The sequence below is a fragment of the Salmo salar genome, chromosome 22 (genome assembly GCF_965601325.2).
Source record: "Salmo salar chromosome 22, fSalSal1, whole genome shotgun sequence".
In the NCBI taxonomy this organism is placed as follows: domain Eukaryota; kingdom Metazoa; phylum Chordata; class Actinopteri; order Salmoniformes; family Salmonidae; genus Salmo; species Salmo salar.
In genome coordinates, this window is record NC_138312.1 from 49579677 (window position 1) to 49601641 (window position 21965).

The window sequence follows — 21965 nt, forward strand, 5'->3', positions numbered from 1 at the left end:
CAGTGCGATGGCGATTGCATCATCTGTGGACCTATTGGGGCGGTATGCAAATTGAAGTGGGTCTAGGGTGTCAGGTAAGTTGGAGGTGATATGATCCTTAACTAGCCTCTCAAAGCACTTCATGATGACAGAAGTGATAAGGAAGAGGATGGCTAAGTTAGCACAGCTCTGTGAGATAAGTTAACGGATGGCTGAGTTAGAATAACCCTGTGTGATAAGGTAGCGAGCGGTGGCTAAGTTAGCATAGCACTGTGAGATAAGGTAGTGAGCGGGTGGCTAAGTTAGCATAGCGCTGTGAGATAAGGTAGCGAGCGGGTGACTAAGTTAGCATTGAGACACGTACCACTCTCTTGACATACTGGTCATGGATGTTCTCTTCCACAAAGAGTCTGCCTGCTGCAATGCAATTCTCTCCCTTGTTGAAGAATACAGCGCTCATTCCCTAAAATACACAAATAAATACAGTGAAATTGACGCCTTACAATATTCTGAAATATTCATATTTTATATTCTTTGATATACATATTTTTGTATTAATGTTATGTAGTGACCAGCATTGAATTGAAGGCCCACTGACCATGCGGACGGCCTTGTCCATGTCACAGTCACTGAAGATGATGAGTGGAGATTTACCCCCCAGTTCTAGGGACACCTTCTTCACATTACTGACTGCACAGCTGAGATAGAGGTACACACAAAAACAGGTGTTAATACACAAACACACAGACAGACACATACTGCACTACAGTGGTCCCCAACCAGTGGATCGCGATAAACTGGTCGATCTCCAAGCCATTCCTAGTTGATCACAAAACATTTCTGTTAAGGCCTTGCATTCCTATTTTTTTATTTGTTTCGCGCTGTTGATGGTAGCTGCACTTTATTCAGCAGCCCTAATGCCGGGAAGGCAAAGTGTTCCCATTTTGGGAGTTTTTGATTGTGCGAATTCGATTTTAGCGGGGGCATGGACATCGACCTTTTACACCATACCCAAACCGGCCGCGTGCGTGCGCCATCGTGCACAAATTGATTTTGTCCCCCTACACCAAACGCCATCACGACACGCAGGTTAAAATATCAAAACAAACTCTGAACCAATTATATTAATTTGGGGACAGGTCGAAAAGCATTAAACATTTATGGCAATTTAGCTAGCTAGCTTGCAGTTGCTAGCTCATTTCTCCCATTTACACAAGGTCCTCTACTCCGACAATTAATCCACACATAAAACTGTCAACCGAATCATTTCTAGTCATCTCTCCTCCTTCCAGGCTTTTTCTTCTTTAGACTTTATATTGCGATTGGCAACTAACTTTCATAAGGTGTATTACCACCACCGACCTCCCTTCGTCTTTCAGTCACACACGTGGGTATAACCAATGAGGAGATGGCACGTGGGTATCAGCTTCTATAAACCAATGAGGAGATGGGAGAGGCAGGACTCAGCGTCAGAAATAGAACTGACTCCTATTTTAACACTTGGCAACGCAGACGCTCATTGGTGCGCGCGAGCAGTGTGGGTGCAATAATGTAGTCAGCATGTTAGCGGTGTAGTCAGCATGTTAGCGGTGTAGTCAGCATGTTAGCGGTGTAGTCAGCATGTTAGGGGGTTTTAAGTCACGTAAAAAAGAATAATAATCTGTGCGGTAGATCTTGGCTTGAATTTTGTCTCAGAAAGTGATTTTGACACCAAAAGGTTGGTGACCACTGCTGTAATACATACACATAAACAGTATGCTATTATCGGCCAAAGTCATGGCCAACCACCCAGAGCCTAAAGTCATGACCTCTCTGGACTGAGGTTGCCACAACAGTGACAACTCACCTCTTCATGATGTGTTTCCCTATCTCAGTGGAGCCAGTAAAGCCAAGCTTCCGGACGTCCGGGTGGTCGGACAGACGCTGGCCCACCAGAGCACCTGACAGACAGCAGAAGAGGAACCAGCACACTATCTGCATCACAACAAAACCTTGTATCTCCTATAAGTCAACTTTTCAGTAATCTGGGAAAAAATGGTGCACCTTCCCAGGTTCTTTATTGCAGGGGGTGAGAGGACAACTGAGATGCAGCCAAAAACCAGGTGTGTAAAGAAAAGATAGGCGCAACTCTTTCGATATGAACATTTGTATAAAACAACGATCAAAAACAGAAAAGCATGTTTACCTGATCCAGGGAGGATGTTGATCACTCCCTTGGGGAATCCTGCCCTCGCAGCCAATTCAGCAAACTTCACCGCTGTCAGTGGAGTCACCTAAGGACCATAGGAATATACACACACAACCAAAATGATTGAACATGCTAGCTTTAGGTAATTCATATTCCTTGACAAATGCAGGTATCTCAGGCATACTGTATCAAATGGATTGAAATCAGTTGTACCCCTGTAAAAAGACTGCTTCTGTAACTTTATTGAAGGACACGCTAACAATAGTCAGGAGTTGGCTAAACCCCATAGGCCAATCAAATGTATTATATAAAGCCCATTTTACATTAGCAGTTGTCAGAAAGTGTTTTACAGCAACCCAGCCTAAAACCCCAAAGAGCAAGCAATGCAGAGGGAAACGCACGTAGACTAGGAACAACTCCCTAGAAGGCTGGAATCTATGAAGAATCCTAGAGAGGAACCAGGCTCTGAGGGGTGGCCAGTCTTCTGGCAGTACAGGGTACGGATATAATAGAACATGTGGCCATATCGCTTTTCAAAACGTTCAAATGGATCACGCTAACTAAATGCTCCATTGGAGAAGGGGTTGAAACCCCTGGAGGCTGCTGAGGGGAGGACGGCTCATAATAATAGCTGGAACGGCGCAAATGGAATGGAATCAAACACATGCGTTTGATGTATTTGATACCATTCTAATGATTCTGCTTCAGCCATTACCAGGAGTCCAATATCCCCAAATAAGGTGCCACCAACCTCCTCTGGTTGAAACATTTTCTGTACAGTACACAATTTAGTGCACAGTACAGTACAGAACATTTTACAATATCCCTTTGTGCCCCTCTTTAGTGAAAAAATATGAACGGGATTGTGATGCTGCTTACTTGGGCAGGTTTGAGGACCACAGTGTTACCAGCAGCCAGACAGGCAGCAGTTTTCCAGGCCAACATCATGAGAGGGTAGTTCCAGGGAATTACGATAGCACACACTCTGAGAGTTAAAATGACAAATATGCTTATTCTCAAAATCTTGTTTTGACCCAAAAATTGATTGGCTGTGTATTTGCATGTGGCTGGTGTATCTCACCCGATTGGTTCTTTCTTGGTGAAGGTAAGGTTGCGATTGGGTCGGGCCTGGTTGATGGGGATGGTGCAGCCCTGTAGAAGGAGACAGTCACTGATCATGAACATAAACTTAAACATCAAATCTAAGTTTCTTGGTCGCATAGAAAGTGAAATGGATGTTGTAGCGGGTGCAGCGAAATGCTTGAGTTGCCAGTTCCTCAACAATACAGTAGAATGTCAAAAGAATAATTAAAAAAATCTATAAATATCAGAACAAATCCATATTACAATCCAAATAACACTACAGCAATAACCCAGAAGAATAATTAGAAGAAGCTTATAAAGTGAGTGTTATATTGCCTTATAAACATATACACTGAGTGTACAAAACATTAGGAACACCTGCTCTTTCCTTGACATAGACGGACCAGGTGAATCCAGGTGAAAGCTATGATCCCCTATAGATGTCACTTGTTAAATCAGTGTAGATGAAGGGAAGGAGACAGGTTAAAGAAGGATTTTTGGTGTCAACATGGGCCATCATCCTTGTGGAACGCTTTCAACTCTTGGTAGTCTATGCCCCTGTTCTGAGGGTAAAATGGGAGGGGTGCAACTCAATATTAGGAAGGTGTCCTTAATATTTTGTACACTCGGTGTATATAGCACCTTATAGATGCAGTCAAAGCATTATGAAACTATAATAAAGCACTTAGGAATGACTGGCCCCTTACCTGTGATATTCAGAGTAGGTAACAAGTCTTTACTTAAAAGCCCAATGCAGTCAAAAATGTGATTTTCCAGTGTTTTACATATATTTCCATGCTATGAGGTTGTTAGAATAATATTGTGAAAATTATGATAATGCCGCTTTAGTGTACAAGCTGTTTCAAAATACTGCCTGAAATTTCAGCCTGTTTTGGCGGGATGGAGTTTTGGCCTTCGATGGTGACATCGCCATGTGGTAAATGAGTTAATAGAAATAAGAAAGAGTTTCAAACCTGTCTTCCAATAACAGCTAATTTCCAGTTTTCCCCTCCCCACTCAGATCACTTCCAGACAGTCCTAGCTAAATTCTTGCTTGAGAAATTGCCCTTTGTTAAGAACCTACCATTTAATAATTAAAGTACTTAATTGTTACCCAGAAATGATGTGATATTGAGATAAAAACAGCTGCATTGGATCTTTAAAGCACCTGCTTCTTTGTTGCACAAAATGAAAAGCAGTGGGCAATATGGACAATGTTGTGATATCCCTCACTCTCTCACCTGGATCTTGTCACACCAGCCAGCGAAGTAGCGGAAGGTCTGGATGGACATGCCCACATGGGTCTTCAGGGCCAGTGTGTATACGGCCCCAGAGTCCATGGACTCTATGGTGGCTAACTCCTCTTGGTGCTCCTCCATCAGGTCAGCCAGCCTGGAGGGGGCAGTGAAGGGTTAAATAGTTTCATTTAAACATCTACCACAGCAACGCGTTAGTAATTTAACACTGGAAAATGCACCTTAATGAAAAATATTACACAAATCAAAAAGTGAAGTGTGACCTCACGTACGTCTTCAAAAAACATCTATATATTATCCTGTGTATCTTATAGACCCTGGCTGGTGTGTTTACCGACATATTCAACCAGTCTGCTGTTCCCACATGCTTCAAGAGGGCCACCATTCTTCCTGTTCCCAAGAAAGCGAAGGTAACTGAGCTAAATGACTATCGCCCCGTAGCACTCACTTCTGTCATCATGAAGTGCTTTGAGAGACTAGTCAAGGATCATATCACCTCCACCCTACCTGACACCCTAGACCCACTCCAATTTGCTTACCGCCCCAATAGGTCCACAGACGACGCAATCACACTGCCCTAACCCATCTGGACAAGAGGTATACCTATGTAAGAAGGTCGACTACATCGACTACAGCTCAGCATTTTACACCATAGTTCCCTCCAAACTCGTCATTAAGCTTGAGACCCTGGGTCTTGACCCCGCCCTGTGCAACTGGGTCCTGGACTTCCTGACGGGCCGCCCCCAGGTGGTGAGGGTAGGTAACAACATCTCCACCCCGCTGATCCTCAACACTGGGGCCCCCCATGGCTGAGTTCTCAGCCCTCTCCTGTACTCCCTGTTCACCCATGACTGCGTGGCCATGCACGCCTCCAACTCAATCATCAAGTTTGCAGACGACACTACAGTGGTAGGCTTGATTACCAACAACGACGAGACGGCCTACAGGGAGGAGGTGAGGGCCCCGGAGTGTGGTGTCAGGAAAATAACCTCACACTCAATGTCAACAAAACAAAGGAGATGATCGTGGACTTCAGGAAACATGGAAACGGGACAGTAGTGGAGAAGGTGGAAAGTTTTAAGTTCCTTGGCGTACACATCACGGACAAACTGAAATGGTCCACCCACACAGATAGCGTGGTGGCTGAAGAAATACCTCAGGAGGCTGAAGAAATTCGGCTTGTCACCAAAAACACTCACAAACTTCTACACATGCACAATCGAGAGCATCCTGTCGGGCTGTATCACTGCCTGGTACGGCAACTGCTCCGCCCACAACCGTAAGGCTATCCAGAGGGTAGTGAAGTCTGCACAACGCATCACCGGGGGCAAACTACCTGCCCTCTAGGACACCTACACCACCCGATGTCACAGGAAGGCCAAAAAGATCATCAAGGACAACATCCACCCGAGCCACTGCCTGTTCACCCCGCTATCATCCAGAAGGCGAGGTCAGTACAGGTGCATCAAAGCTGGGACCGAGAGACTGAAAAACAGCTTCTATCTCAAGGCCATCAGACTGTTAAACAGCCATTAACATTGAGTGGCTGCTGCCAACATACTGACTCATATCTGTAGCCACTTTAATAATGAAAAAATTGATGTAATAAATGTATCACTAGCCACTTTAAACAATGGCACTTTATATCATGTTTACATAGCCTACATTACTCATCTCATATGTATATACTGTACCCTATACCATCTACTGCATCTTGCCTGCCGTTCGGCCATCACTCATTCATATATTTTTATGTACATATTCTTATTCATTCCTTTACACTTGTGTGTATAAAGTAGTTGTTGTGAAATTGTTAGTTTAGATTACTTGTTAGATATTACTGCATGGTCGGAACTAGAAGCACAAGCATTTCGCTACACTCGCATTAACATCTGCTAACCATGTGTATGTGACAAATAAGATTTGATTTGACACAGCGATACATGGTTGAATGTATAGTTGCCTGCATTTGAGTGTTTCAAAGACCACCTGTATTATTATATGTGGCTGGGTCTTAGTCTTGTGTTGCATCAGAAATGGAGCCCTATTTTCTATGGAACCTATGGGCCCTATTCCCTATGGACCCAGGTTAAAAGTACTGCGCTATAATAGGATGCTATTTTACATGCTTGTTTCTAATAAACTGACTTATATAGGAGTCTGCCTCTGTCTCTGGGGTTTATTTTTCCCCACTCTCCCTCCTCGAACGCCTCCTTGGCAGCCGCTACAGCTCGGTCAACGTCACTGGCTTGAGCTAAAGACACATCGCAGATAGCCTAAAGAGAGAGCGAGAGAGATGGGAAACACACACACACATACTGTAAGAGTGATATAGTCACTTAATTTGTCATCGTCTGAGACAAACCAAATTGGTGCGAGCAGATCAAGTTATTAAGAACTTTAGGAAAACCATGGATCAGACATTAATGGACAGGTGAAAGCTAGCTCCCTACTGTTCCATCTGTGGGGTTGATGGTCTTGTAGGTCTTCCCTCCCTCAGCGTCCACAAACTCCCCGTTGATAAAGAGCTGGTGGGGCATCCGGATGGTCATGTTGTTGATGTTCTTCTCCACCTGGTTACAGGACATTTACGTTACGCTACCTAATCCAAAGGCCTTTCAAGGCTTGTTGTGTTCTTCCTTAGTGATCATGTTACTAACGCAGGAGACTGAAATAACAACTGGAACGCCCTCCAAAGTTTCACTCCTGTTCCTAACGGCCTACATTAGATTAGAGTATTGAGGATAATGCTGATTCTGGTGGTAATAATGATGATGATGGTTATGATAATGATGAAGATAGAGGATCATAGTAATAATGACGACGATGACTCTTACGTAGTCAACGACCAGCTCCTCCTCGTCGTCCTCCCCTCGGAGCTTCCTCACACACATCTGGATGAAGTCCTGGAAGGTGGTGTTCATGTACACATCCTCATTCTGCAGCTGACACCCACTGGCCCTCAGCTTCACCTCCTCCACCAGCCTGACAATATAACATAGGATTAACTTTATTGTACCAGAAGGAAAATATCATACTTTTTCATCAACATCTAATTTTATTTATGCTTTGGAGTTATTTACTTACTGCAGAGAGAGGGGGAGATGGAGGGGGAGTGGGGAATGAGGCTAGGGCGAGGGCGAGGTAGGGGGAGTGAGAGGGTGTGGAGAGCGAGAGGGAGGGAGGGAAGCAAAGGAGGTGGTAGGGATGAAATAGGTGGTAGGGATGAGGTAGGGATGAAGGATGTGCTAGGGGTGAGGTAGGGATGAAGGAAGCGGTAGGGGTGAATGAGATGGTAGAGGTGAGGTAGGGATGAAGGAGGTGGTAGGGGTGAATGAGATGGTAGAGGTGAGGTAGGGATGAAGGAAGCGGTAGGGGTGAATGAGATGGTAGAGGTGAGGTAGGGATGAAGGAGGCGGTAGGGGTGAATGAGATGGTAGAGGTGAGGTAGGGATGAAGGGAGTGGTAGGGGTGAATGAGATGGTAGAGGTGAGGTAGGGATGAAGGAAGTGGTAGGGGTGAATGAGATGGTAGAGGTGAGGTAGGGATGAAGGAAGTGGTAGGGGTGAATGAGATGGTAGAGGTGAGGTAGGGATGAAGGGAGTGGTAGGGGTGAATGAGATGGTAGAGGTGAGGTAGGGATGAAGGGAGTGGTAGGGGTGAATGAGATGGTAGAGGTGAGGTAGGGATGAAGGGAGTGGTAGGGGTGAATGAGATGGTAGAGGTGAGGTAGGGATGAAGGGAGTGGTAGGGGTGAATGAGATGGTAGAGGTGAGGTAGGGATGAAGGGAGTGGTAGGGGTGAATGAGATGGTAGAGGTGAGGTAGGGATGAAGGGAGTGGTAGGGGTGAATGAGATGGTAGAGGTGAGGTAGGGATGAAGGAAGTGGTAGGGGTGAATGAGATGGTAGAGGTGAGGTAGGGATGAAGGGAGTGGTAGGGGTGAATGAGATGGTAGAGGTGAGGTAGGGATGAAGGGAGTGGTAGGGGTGAATGAGATGGTAGAGGTGAGGTAGGGATGAAGGGAGTGGTAGGGGTGAATGAGATGGTAGAGGTGAGGTAGGGATGAAGGAAGTGGTAGGGGTGAATGAGATGGTAGAGGTGAGGTAGGGATGAAGGGAGTGGTAGGGGTGAATGAGATGGTAGAGGTGAGGTAGGGATGAAGGGAGTGGTAGGGGTGAATGAGATGGTAGAGGTGAGGTAGGGATGAAGGGAGTGGTAGGGGTGAATGAGATGGTAGAGGTGAGGTAGGGATGAAGGGAGTGGTAGGGGTGAATGAGATGGTAGAGGTGAGGTAGGGATGAAGGGAGTGGTAGGGGTGAATGAGATGGTAGAGGTGAGGTAGGGATGAAGGGAGTGGTAGGGGTGAATGAGATGGTAGAGGTGAGGTAGGGATGAAGGGAGTGGTGGGGGTGAATGAGATGGTAGAGGTGAGGTAGGGATGAAGGGAGTGGTAGGGGTGAATGAGATGGTAGAGGTGAGGTAGGGATGAAGGGAGTGGTAGGGGTGAATGAGATGGTAGAGGTGAGGTCGGGATGAAGGGAGTGGTAGGGGTGAATGAGATGGTAGAGGTGAGGTAGGGATGAAGGGAGTGGTAGGGGTGAATGAGATGGTAGAGGTGAGGTAGGGATGAAGGGAGTGGTAGGGGTGAATGAGATGGTAGAGGTGAGGTAGGGATGAAGGGAGTGGTAGGGGTGAATGAGATGGTAGAGGTGAGGTAGGGATGAAGGGAGTGGTAGGGGTGAATGAGATGGTAGAGGTGAGGTAGGGATGAAGGGAGTGGTAGGGGTGAATGAGATGGTAGAGGTGAGGTAGGGATGAAGGGAGTGGTAGGGGTGAATGAGATGGTAGAGGTGAGGTAGGGATGAAGGGAGTGGTAGGGGTGAATGAGATGGTAGAGGTGAGGTAGGGATGAAGGAAGTGGTAGGGGTGAATGAGATGGTAGAGGTGAGGTAGGGATGAAGGGAGTGGTGGATGGGGAAGAGGTGGTAGAGATGAGGTAGGGATGAAGGGAGTGGTGGATGGGGAAGAGGTGGTAGAGGTGAGGTAGGGATGAAGGGAGTGGTGGATGGGGAAGAGGTGGCGTTCAACTCCAGCTGCTTTAATGCGTTTCCCTTTTCATCGTAATCATTGATAGTACACCAAATGGGAAATGTTTTTTCTGTCTAAAACCCATTGACTTGCACCCTTTGAACTTTTAGATGTCCATGCTGGTGTGTTGTTTACCTGACCACGTCCATAGAAGCAGCCCCAGACTTGAAGAAGTCAGTGGAGTCCTCGATGGCATCCACGTTAGTCAGGATGCTCTTCCACACACCCTGTCAATGGGACAAGACAACACTGTAAACACTGGTCTGGAGTCAGTTTATCAAGGGTTAAGGTGAGAGATCAACATTTACATTTAAAACCTTGTTCAAATTAGCTGAAAAATCAGTGTAAGAGATAGATTCAATAGTAAAGTGTTAGTACTTTTTTATTTTCTTACCCTCATTTGCTCAGCGAAGGCCTTCTCCTCCTCAGTGAGCTCCACAGAAGCACTGCTCCCCGAGCTGAAGTACCTTGCCGCCGCAATCATCTTCCCATCCTCAAACTGCAGGTTCTTCACTAGCAACTGGACAGACAGACATCATACCGTTCAACATGTCTGCATGCACTGGTTTAGTTTGTTTCAAACAGTCCAAAGTCATGCCATTATAATACACTGAATCAGGATTCAACTATCTATTCATCTGGCTTCACATTAGTGAAAGGGAAAGGGACATACCTAGTCATGCAGTACTAGGACAGTGACCAGAGAGGTTCTTACTGTCTTTGGAGCTACCAAACAGTTAACCAATAGCCAGGGTGCAGCACAAGTTCCTGTCTGGTTAGTGGGTTTGGAAGAAATAGCGATTTGAGAGTGTGGTCTGTGCTGAACATTTGAACAAAAAATAAAAGATAAGGAGATGTATACTTGGATTACGGAGAAGGAATGGAGAGAAAGAGAGAGGCAGAGGAGGTCGAAGAAAGAGAGGAAGGAAGAGGGTGAGGTTGAAATGGTAAAAAAAATTGAAAAAAAGGGAGATGGTTTAGTTGAAGAAGAATGGTAGAAAAGTGTAAGCAGAGTGAGCTGTAAGCCGGATCAAAGACAGGAGGAGAAATGGAAGTCGAAGAAACCTTGTCGATGTTTGTACCATGTTTTGTGCTGCTACCATGTTGTGCTGCTGCCATGTTGTGTTGCTACCATGTAGTTGTCTTGTTGTGTTGCTACCATCCTGTGTTTCCATGTGTTGCAGCCATGCTATGTTGTTGTCTTAGGTCTCTCTTTATGTAGTGTCTCTCTTGTCGTGATGTGTGTTTTGTCCTATTTGATTTTTATCTTTTATCCCAGCCCCTATCCCCACAGGAGGCCTTTTGCCTTTTGGTAGGTGGTCATTGTTAACTGACTTGTTTAGTTAAATAAAGGTTAAATAAAAAATAAAAAGACTTCGTTTCCACTCCGGACAACAGGTGGCGATATAGTGCGGTATTGGGTTGCCGTGCACGCACTGTAACTAGTAGAGTTAGCAGTGTTTACTTCCGGGCTCTCGGACTGGCACACAAAAAAAGCTTTCAATTTATTTACCTTGATAATAAAATACAAGCAACAGTGTATTTACAATATGTCAAAAATGCAATTGCTCAATATGTTTCTGCGCGAGCGATTGACAGCGGCTGCTGTAGAGATATTTGGAGTAGTTGAAAAGACGATAGTGGAATATCAAGAAGAAATCACCCGTTCGAAGGAAGAGAACGAACGTTTACAGAAAATGTTGGATATGGTCATTAAACCTCAAGTCAAGTTACATAGAGCAGGTTTGTAACGGCGACTATTTCAATGTACTGTTTGACTGGCTTGTAGCCTACTCTCTTTCACTGCCCTCGCGATGCTTGCTTTGATTAAAAATACCGTCCCCAGGGTCAGGGATCATCAACTGAATTCAGCGGCGGGCCGATTGTTGGTCAGGGGGCCGGAATTTAATTACAAATAATTTGTAGACTGCAAATTGACCGCAAGAAGCCCAAACAGATAATACTTGACTAAAACATAATCATTTCAAACTTTGCTTTTGTACATTTGTGTACGATCACATATACACTACATGACTATAAGTATGTGGACACCTGCTCGTCGAACATCTCATTCCAAAATCAGGGGCATTAATATAGAGTTGGTTCCCCCCTTTGCTGCTATAACAGCCTCCACTCTTCTGGGAAGGCTTTCCACTAGATGTTGGAACATTGCTGAGGGGGCTTCCATTCAGCCACAAGAGCATTAGTGAGGTTGGGCACTGATGTTGGGTGATTAGGCCTGGCTCGCAGTCGGCATTCCAATTCAACCCAAAGGTGTAAGATGGGGTTGAGGTCAGGGCTCTGTGCAGGCCAGTCAAGTTCATCCATACCAATCTCGACAAACCATTTCTGTATAGACCTCGCTTTGTGCATGGGGGCATTGTCATGCTGATACAGGAAAGGGCCTTTCCCAAACTGTTGCCATAAAGTTGGAAGCACAGAATCGTCTTGACTCTAGAATGTCATTGTATGATATAGCGTTAACATTTCCCTTCACTGGAACAAAGGGGCCTAACCCAAACCATTATTCCTCCTCCACCAAACTTTACAGTTGGCACTATGCATTCGGGCAGGTAGCGTTCTCCTGGCATCCGCCAAACCCAGATTCGTCCGTTGGACTGACAGATGGTGGAGCGCGATTCATCACTCCAGAGAACGCATTTCCACTGCTCCAGAGTCCATTGGCGGCAAGCTTTTCACCACCCCAGCCGACGCTTGGCATTGCGCATGGTGATCTTAGGCTTGTGTGCGGCTGCTCGGCCATGGAAACCGATTTCATGACGCTCCCGACGAATAGTTATTTTGCTGATGTTGCTTCCAGAGGCAGTTTGAAACTCGGTAGTGACTGTTGCAACCGAGGAAGACTACTTTTATGCGCTTCAGCACTCGGCGGTCCTGTTTTGTGAGCTTGTGTGGCCTACCACATTGCGGCTGAGCCGTTGTTGCTCCTAGACGTTTCAACTTCACAATAACAGCACTTAAAGTTGACAAGGGCAGAAATGTGCCTAACTGACTTGTTGGAAAGGTGGCATCCTATGACGGTGTCACGTTGAAAGTCACTGAGCTCTTCAGTAAGGCCATTCTACTGCCAATGTTTGTCTATGGAGATTGCATGGCCGTGTGCTCGGTTTTAAAAAAATAAATAATTATACACCTGTCAGAAACAGGTGTGGCTGAAATAGCCGAATCCACTCATTTGAAGGAGTGTCCACATACTAGTGTTTGTATTATGCGGGGTAAAGCTTTGGAACATATTTACAGTCATGTCGAACAATTTAAAAAATGTAAAGTTTTTGCGCTGAAACTTGGGGGGGGCGGGGGAAATAAAATCACCTACGGACCAGATTCGTCCCACGGGAGGGCAGTTGGGGAACCCTGGCCTAGTCAGACGTTCTTATTGTTCCAGCTGGCTGGAACAGTGCCTTCAGAATGTATTCACACCCCTTTACTTTTTCCACATTTGGTTGTATTACAGCCTGAATTTAAAATGGATTAAATTTACATTTTATGTTACTGGCCTACACACAATACCTCAATGTCAAAGTGGAATTTAGTTTTTAGACATTTTTACAAACAAAACATTTAAAAGCTGAAATGTCTTGAATCAACAAGTATTCAACCCTTTGGTTATGGGAAACTATACATAAGTTAACGGGCAAAAATGTGCTTTACAAGTCACATAAGTTGCATGGACTCACACATAATAGTGCTTAACAGGATGTTTGACTGACTACCTCATCTCTGTACCCTACACATATAATTATCTGTAAGGTCCCTCAGTTGAGTAGTGGATTTCAAACACAGATTAAACTACAAAGACCAGGGAGGTTTTCCAATGCCTCGCAAAGAAGGGCATCTATTGGTAGATGGGTAAAAATAAAATAAAAAAGCAGACATTGAATATCCTTTGAGAAATGTGAAGTTATTCATTACACTTTGGATGGTGTACAAACACCCTGTCACTACAAAGATACAGGTTTCCTTCCTAACTCAGTTGCCAGATAGGAAGGAAACTGCTCAGGGATTTCACCATGTGGACAATGGTGACTTTATAATACACTGAACCAAAATATAAACGCCACATGTAAAGTGTTGGTCCTGTGTTTCATGAGCTGAAATAAAAGATCCCAGAAACTTTCCATACGCACAAAAAGTGTATTTCTCTCAAATTTAGTGCACACATTTGTTTACATCCCTAGTAATGAGCATTTCTCATTTGCCAAGATATGCCACACCTGCTAGGTGGATAGATTATCAAGAAGCTGATTAAACAGTATGATCATTACACAGGTGCACCTTGTGCTGGGGACAATAAAAGGCCACTCTAAAATGTGCAGTGTCTAGTTGTGTCACACAACACAATGCCAGTAGTCTCAAGTTTTGAAGGCGCATGCAATTGGCATGCTGACTGCAGGAATGACCACCAGAGGTGTTTCCAGAGAATTGACTTCAGTTCTCTACCATAAGCCGCCTCCAACATTGTTTTACCCCATTTAGAGATGCATGTTCCTGGACGATGGACAATAGTGCCTTGTTGACAACATGACCGAGCGGCTCAGATTACTGTTTGATTTGAGAAGGGCGCTCCTCACTCACCACTTTTGCCAGTCACTGGCCATAGGCCGGTGCACCAGTATGAATCAAGGTTAATCAGGTTAATAGAACTCCCTCAGTGAGAGAAGATTTGAAATAGACAAGATGGCAGAGTCCACATTGTTGGATTACTTCATGGAGCAAATTTTAATTTAATAATGGAGCGTTTTCTTAGTTCAAACGAAACCCCTGCAACTAGACATGGATGTTTAGAACACATACAGTAGCCGTCAAAAGTTTACTATTTTCTACATTGTACAATAGTGAAAACAAACCACAAAATAACACATATGGAATCATATAGTAACCAAAAAAGTGTTAAACAAATAAAAATATTTGAGATTCTTCAAAGTAGCCACCCTTTTTGTCTTGACCGTTTTGCACACACTTGGCATTCTCTCAACCAGCTTCATGAGGAATGCTTTTCTAACTGTCTTGAAGGAGTTCCCACATATGCTGAGGTCTTGTTGGCTGCTTTTCCTTCACTCTGTGGTCCAACTCATCCCAAACCATCTCAATTGGGTTAAGGTCGAGTGATCTGTTGCAGCACTCCATCACTCTCCTTCTTGGTCAAATAGCCCTTACACAGCCTGGAGGTGTGTTTTGGGTCATTGTCCTATTGAAAAATAAATGATAGTCCCACTAAGCGCAAACCAGATGGGATGGCGTATCACTGCAGAATGCTGTGGTAGCCATGCTGGTTAAGTCTGCCTTGAATTAAAAATAAATCTGTGTCACCAGCAAAGCACCATCACACCTCCATGCTTCATGTTGGGAACCACACATGCGGAGATCATCCGTTTACCTACTCTGCGTCTCACATAGACACGGTGGTTGGAACAAAAAAATCTCAAATTTGGACTCATCAAACCAAAGGGACAGATTTCCACCGGTCTAGTGTCCATTGCTTGTGTTTCTTGGCCCAAGCAAGTCTCTTCTTCTTATTGGTGTCCTTTAGTAGTGGTTTCTTTGCAGCAATTTGACCATGAAGGCCTGATTCACGCAGTCGTCTCTTAACAGTTGATGTTGAGATGTGTCTCTGAACTCTGAAGCATTTATTGGGCTGCAATCTGAGGTGCAGTTAACTCTAATGAACTTATCTCCTGCAGCAGAGGTAACTGGCTCTTCCTTTCCTGTGGCAGTCCTCATGAGAGCCAGTTTCATCATAGCTCTTGATGGTTTTTGCGACTGCATTTGAAGAAACTTTCAAAGTCTGTATTGACTGACCTCCCTGTCTTAAAGTAATGGACTGTCATTTTTCTTTGCTTATTTGAACTGTTCTTGCCATAATACGGACTTGGTTTTTTACCAAATAGGGCTATTGTCTGTTAGTGCCTAGCTAATAAAAGTACTGAGTCAGAGTAAACGTAGCTAGCTAATACAGCCTGATACCAGTACTGGTGGAGGCTTAAATCGGCATGTTGTTTGTGCAACAGTATCTTCTAAATCAAAGAGGAATATACAAAGCATGTATATGTTGGCTAAATAAATAAAGATTTAATGTAGGCAAAGATAATAGGGTCCCCTAGAAAACACTGTACATCACTTTGGCTCCTACCCTGTCACAATAACTCATCCATGGCATTAATGTCAAACATTCTATTGAAAGTGCCCACTATTATTTATATTCTAACTATAGAATTAGAATAAACATTCTATTTCCATGATTCCAAAAGTTCACCCAAGTGTTTTGAGCTAAATCACATTTGCAATATTTGGTTAAAATTAAGGCCTAGTATTTTTGCCCATATTGTGGCAGTGTGGAAATGATCTCAAATGAGTGCCGGAAATGCAGGAAATTATTTTAGGTTGAAGTTGAATTGAACAGTATAAAACAATCCGAATGGAGAAAGACCCATTGAAATAATTTAGAATATATGTGTTGCCACCCTAGGGTCACGCACTACTCATAAAGCAAATGTAGAACTTTTATTAATCAAAAACATAAAATACTGTCAAAACTGAAAAATACTAAATATGATATTTTGGCCATATCACCCAGCCCTACGCTCAACAGTTTCCCGTGTGTATCAAGGATGGGCCACCACCCAAAATACATCCAGCCAACTTGGCACAACTGTGGCAAGCATTGAAGTCAACATGGGCCAGCATCCCTGTTGAACGCTTTCGACACCTTGTAGAGTCCATTCTCCAACGAATTGAGGCTGTTCTATTGGCAAAACGGGGAGTGCTACTCAATATTAGGAAGGTGTTCCTAAATATTGTGTACACTCAGTGTATATAAAATAAAGGAAAAATCACATTTTTGAACGCACTGGGCCTTTAACTTCTTTGGGCTAGGGGGCAGTATTTTGACGTCCGGATGAAAAACGTGCCCAAAGTAAACTGCCTGCTACTCAGGCCCAGACGCTAGGATATGCATATAATTGGTAGATTTGGGTAGAAAACTCTAAAGTTTGTCAACAGTCTTTAGAAATTGGTTGATGTTTTTCTTCAGAGAAATGAAGAAGTACGGCAGTTCAGAACGAGGGTCCAGCCTAGTGCACGCTGTTTTGATGCGCGCTCCAGGTCACGCGCTTCACGTTGTTTTTATCCGATACTGAACACCGTTTAGCCCGTCTTAAATTTGATTGATTATGTACGTTAAAAAATACCTAAAGTTGTATTAGGAAAGTTGTTTGAAATGCTTGGACAAAGATAACAGGTAATTTATGAGATATTTTGTAGTCATGCTGGGCGAGTTGGAACCGGTGTTTTTCTGAATCAAATGCGCCAAATAAATGGATATTTTGGAGATATAACGACGGAATTAATCGAACAAAAGGACCATTTGTGATGTTTATGGGACATATAGGAGTGCCAACAGAAGAAGTTCTTCAAAGGTAAGGCATGAATTAAATCGTTATTTCTGACTTTTGTATTGTGCCTGGTGAGTTGAAATCTGATTTTCATGTGTTGGTATGCTGGGTGCTGTCCTAAGATAATCGCATGGTTTGCTTTCGCTGTAAAGCCTTTTTGAAATCTGACACGGTGGCTAGATTAATCGAGAAGTTAACCTTTAATTTGGTGTGTTGCACTTGTGAATGTATGAAAGTTAAATATTTTTTATTTGGTGCTCTGCCATTTCACCGGATGTTGTCAAATCGATCCCGTTAATGGGATTTAAGCCCAAAGAAGTTAAACATTGAAAATATTAATGTCTATCTATTGAATAACATTTATTTGCTTGTCCTTCCCTCCAGACCCTAGGCAGCACCATGTCTCTGAAGAAGAGGTTCCCCTTGAGCAGGAGTGGAGGAGGGAAAATTCAGAGCTCACAGAAAGTACAGAGGAACAGGACCTCAGGACCAATCTGGGAGAAGAGCAAATGCAAGGGCCTGAGACTCATGGGCATAACATAGAGTTCGGGTTCACTCCTCCTTGTGTGAAAGGTGATTTTGTCCAGGACCCTTGGCCCTCACACCTTTTCCAAACCCAAATTGTGGAGGACAATGAGACGAATAATCTATCAAGCACCCTAGTGGAACACATTAAAACAGAACCTGATGGAGGAGAGGACTATGGAGTACTAACGAGTGACCCACAGCTCATGTTTGCAGTAAACGCACACTGTTCTGCAGCTCCGAGTGAAAACATGCATGGAACAGAGATTGGAGGCCCTCTGCAACGGAAAACAAAGACTGGAAGACCATTCAGACATATAGGAACGCTGTCTGAACTTAAGAAGAGACGCGCTTTGTATGAGCGATTTCGATGCCATGTCTGTGGAAAAGGGTTCCCAGCAAGGAATGGTCTGGGAGACCACATGACAACTCATACAGGGGAGAGACCACACAGCTGTCACCTCTGTGGGAAAGGTTTCAAAGTGAAGAGTCATCTGAAAGAGCATATCAGGGTTCACACAGGAGAGAAACCCTTTGTCTGTCCAGTCTGTGGGAAAGCGTTCAGGCAGGATGCCCATATGAAAGGACATTTGAGGGGGACTCACAAGGAGAAACCATACAGATGCCATGATTGTGGCGAAAGCTTCAGTCAGATGGGAGAGATGCAAGTGCATAGGACAGTGTGCTGTGGTCCAATTGTCCTGGGCCCAAATTTGATGTAACTTTCACTCCCTTGATGCCTTTGGTGACCAGGACGTTTTAGACTTGCAGCCATGATAAGGACCATTCAAATGTGTTATTGAACAAACAAAGGAAGAATGATCTGTCCACAGTTATAAAAGTTTGAGAGAGCATCTCCTATATTGTCAAAATTCATAAATGGGAGGGGAGTTTCCAGAAAGCATGTAGCCTATGTGGTTGTCTGTATGTGGTGGTTGGCAAGTGTCAGTGTCCCATGAGAGATAGTTGTCAATTTAAGTAGTTCTATGGTACCTCATATTGTATAAATATACCCCAAAAATATTTGTGGAGCACTCCGAGTCCCTGATTGAGAGGTATGTGACCCATTTTGTGGGCTGTCAATAATATTCTGGATATCTTGGATATCATTTCCCCCCTCCTGTTAGCTTTCTATGTCTTTTTGTGAGAGTGGAAGACATTCTCAATTTTGGAGAATATCTCATAAGATGGGTAAAAGTAATGTACAACAATCCTTTATGTAAAATAATAAATAAATGGTTACTTCTCTGATAAATTTGAATTGTCAAGAGGCGTAAAACAAGGTTGCCCTCTGTCACCATAACTATTTATTATGGCCATTGAACTGTTAGCTTTAAAAGATAACATTAAGGGGCTAAAAATTAAGGAATTAGAGACAAGAGTATCAGTAGGCAAATGATTTGAAGTTATCTTCAAATCTTCAACCTTGAAGTGCCTCGTTGAGGACCTGGATAACTTCTCCAATTTCTCTTGACTAAAAAGTGTTATATTATGGATTGGGTCTCTAAAAGATAAACTTTAAATTGCCATGTGGTCTCCCAATTAAATGGGCAGTTGGTGAAGTTGATGTGTATATCCTGGAAAAGTTAAGCAACTAATTTTGATTAAAAAAAAACAATCTTGAAACTGTGGAGGGAAAAACCTATCCATTTACAAGAAGATTACCCTGATTAATTATCTAGTGACATCGCAGTTTAAATATTTATTCTTGGCTCTACTGACTCCAGGAGAATCCTTTTTCAAATCATGTGTGAAAAAAACATCACTTTCACAAATACCATACCCCCCCCAAAACAATTATAACCTTCCATTCTTGTAATGTCTTGGTGATAAGATATTTGTGTGTGTAACTTTCTCACTCATCACTATTCAATCAGGACTATGCATAATCATGGTAGCATCCAAATTAATGTAGAAGGGTTCAGAAACATTTTATTCTTATTTACAATAAAAGTGACTCCAAAATGACACAATATATTTACCATTTCATTTCTATTGGGCACAAAATTATCTGAAACACAACCAAAACAAACAGAAAATGCATCCAACAAGTTTGTAGAGTCACAAGCGTGATGTAATCATTGCATGCTAGCAATATGGGACCAAATACGACACTTTAATACACAAGTGAATTTGTCCCAATACTTTTGGTCCCCTACAATGGGACTATGTTCAAAAAGTGCAGTAATTTCTAAACGGTTCACCCGATATGGATGAAAATACCCTCAAATTAAAGCTGACAGTCATTGTATAATTTCAAATCCAAAGTGCTGGAGTAGAGTGCCAAAACAACAAAAACGTGTCACAACAATTGACACATTTCGTTAATTTCAATTTAAGCTATTATATAAAATACTTGCTACAAAAATAATGCTCAATATATGGGGCATTGAATAGTCAGCCTTGTGCAGACTCTGCCACGAGGAAACAGAATAAAGATAACATTTTCTAATACTGTTCCTCAGTGGCTTGCTTTTGGAGTCAGGTCCAGGAATGATTGTTCTATCATAATATCAGGGTTCAGATGGACCTGCAAACTGTATTGTTAGAGGATCTGAAAAACCATGATCAGTGAGTGGGAAATATCATTATACTCTTGGGTAAAGAAATTTATTTTTAGGGCACTATCGGTAGAGATGTTACAAATAGGGAAGTTATGGACCCTTGTAATTCAGTAAAATGGATGGATTTAATGCAAAAATAAATTGCATAAGGGCATACTGGGAAAAATCTGGGGCGGCAGCCTAGTGGTTAGAGCGTTGGGCCAGTAACCGAAAGGTTGCTAGATTGAATCCCCGAGCTGATAAGGTAAAAACATGTCGTTCTGTCCCTGAACAAGGCAGTTAACCCATTGTTCCTAGGCCGTCAATGTAAATAAGATTTTTTTTCTTAACTGACTTGCCTAGTTAAATAAAGGTTAAATAAATAAAATATCTGTGGACATCGGAGGGTTGGAGTCAATGAATGGTGGATTGGCTACTGTGGGTGAAAATCCATCACTTGAAGAAAGAGGGAATTATTATTTAACTACAGGTACCGTAGATGTGAGCGAAAATAGCTATAAATAGCAGTAGAAGTATTGTTGTCCGTTAATTTACTCCAATCAGAGTAGGGATGATAGGGTAGGGGGGGAAAAAGTGTGATCATACTGTATATAAAATGTAAAAAAGCCAGAGGCATATACTGTAGATTTTAGACCTGAGCCCTATACTACGAATGCAGTTTGAGGGGTTAGCGAGGTAACTTTGGTCAATGCTGAGTTCAACTTGGAATAACCAGTACCACAAATGTGGCTCACATTTTAGCCCGGTAAATTTCTTTGGCATTGCTCCGGGGCAGGCTAAATACATTTATCCTGAATGAAGTGTCTGAGGCGCGAATCGAGGACCAATTAAATAATTTGAGGAAGACAACTGATTAAATATTGTATTAATCAAATGTTTTTATTTGTAAATAAAAATTGTCATGTTAAAATACCTAGCACATTACACTTAAATTACAAATGCATTGGAAACTTCACGCACAGTAAAACTTATGACTTAACAATTATTTTTATCATATGAGTGGGAAATAAGGTGATCGTGCATTGATAACCACACCAAAGTAATAAAATAAAGACGGTGCTGTTAAAAGTTTATTTCATTTTGATTTCAGCACTGACGTGGACATGGATTGATGTTTCAGCATTGTCTCAATGAAGAGTTTGACTAGCCACGTGACAGGCACGCGCAGTTACAAGCCTGCTAGAGTTAGTGGCAGGCGGACGAGAAATCTCCACCGTAGTAGTACGGATGAAGCCTGAGCTGGAATGGGACGCTAACTGAAGCTGGCTAGCTTTAGAAAACCCTGCGTAGATCTAGCTTGCTTCATAGTATAACCCCTTTCGAAGAATGTCAGTTCTCAAATTGAGAACTATGTTAGAAAAATATTGACTATTATTGAAGGGAATTAAGTTTGTGTACACCTATTAATTATTAAAACCAATTTGTTCACTGAAAGTGTGCTTTGTTTTTCAAACAGACTTCAAACACGCATGCAGGGTAACTGTATAAATTCACTTTTATAAAGTCATAATTGCAAAGTCAAAGTCCTAGCTATTGCAGGCTGATTTTGAGCACTGTTAAAACTCCAGGGGCGTGTTCATAAGTGCACAGGATGGAAAACCTTTCACAATGTAAAACAGAAATTAGATATTTTTATACATTTTCTTTAATTTGGTGTACCTAATGAACACAACCCAGGTAGACTCTCCCTGTCTTCACAATGAGACACATTGAGTTTGTATGTGGGCAGGAGGTCACCAACAGTTTTATTTAGCTCCACTTGTATTACAATTTATGACCAGTAGAGGCCAGAAAAGCCTGGGTCATATCGAGACCGTGTGCAGTAGACTCGGGCCATATCCTATACAGTCTATGGTCAACCCAGATTA

General features: G+C 43.0%; 1 protein-coding gene and 1 non-coding gene across 4 annotated transcripts in view; one reads left to right on the plus strand and one right to left on the minus strand.

The window, feature by feature from the left end:
* LOC106583638 (cytosolic 10-formyltetrahydrofolate dehydrogenase) overlaps window positions 1–21965 on the minus strand; it is a 35783-nt gene that overhangs the window by 2844 nt on the left and 10974 nt on the right. For all 3 annotated transcript variants that reach the window (XM_045705652.2, XM_014168046.3, XM_014168047.3), the window contains exons 8-19: window positions 9991–10116; window positions 9732–9823; window positions 7344–7491; window positions 6960–7079; window positions 6655–6782; window positions 4492–4642; window positions 3249–3319; window positions 3047–3152; window positions 2165–2252; window positions 1826–1919; window positions 578–677; window positions 344–442 (exon numbers count right to left, since the gene is read on the minus strand). In XM_045705652.2, coding sequence (XP_045561608.1) covers window positions 344–442; window positions 578–677; window positions 1826–1919; window positions 2165–2252; window positions 3047–3152; window positions 3249–3319; window positions 4492–4642; window positions 6655–6782; window positions 6960–7079; window positions 7344–7491; window positions 9732–9823; window positions 9991–10116 — 1323 coding nt within the window. The remainder of the gene's footprint in view (window positions 1–343; window positions 443–577; window positions 678–1825; window positions 1920–2164; window positions 2253–3046; window positions 3153–3248; window positions 3320–4491; window positions 4643–6654; window positions 6783–6959; window positions 7080–7343; window positions 7492–9731; window positions 9824–9990; window positions 10117–21965) is intronic.
* On the plus strand, window positions 11022–21531 carry LOC106583639 (uncharacterized). Its single transcript, XR_014382204.1, has 2 exons — window positions 11022–11339; window positions 17393–21531. It is a non-coding gene; the product is annotated as an uncharacterized LOC106583639 (transcript).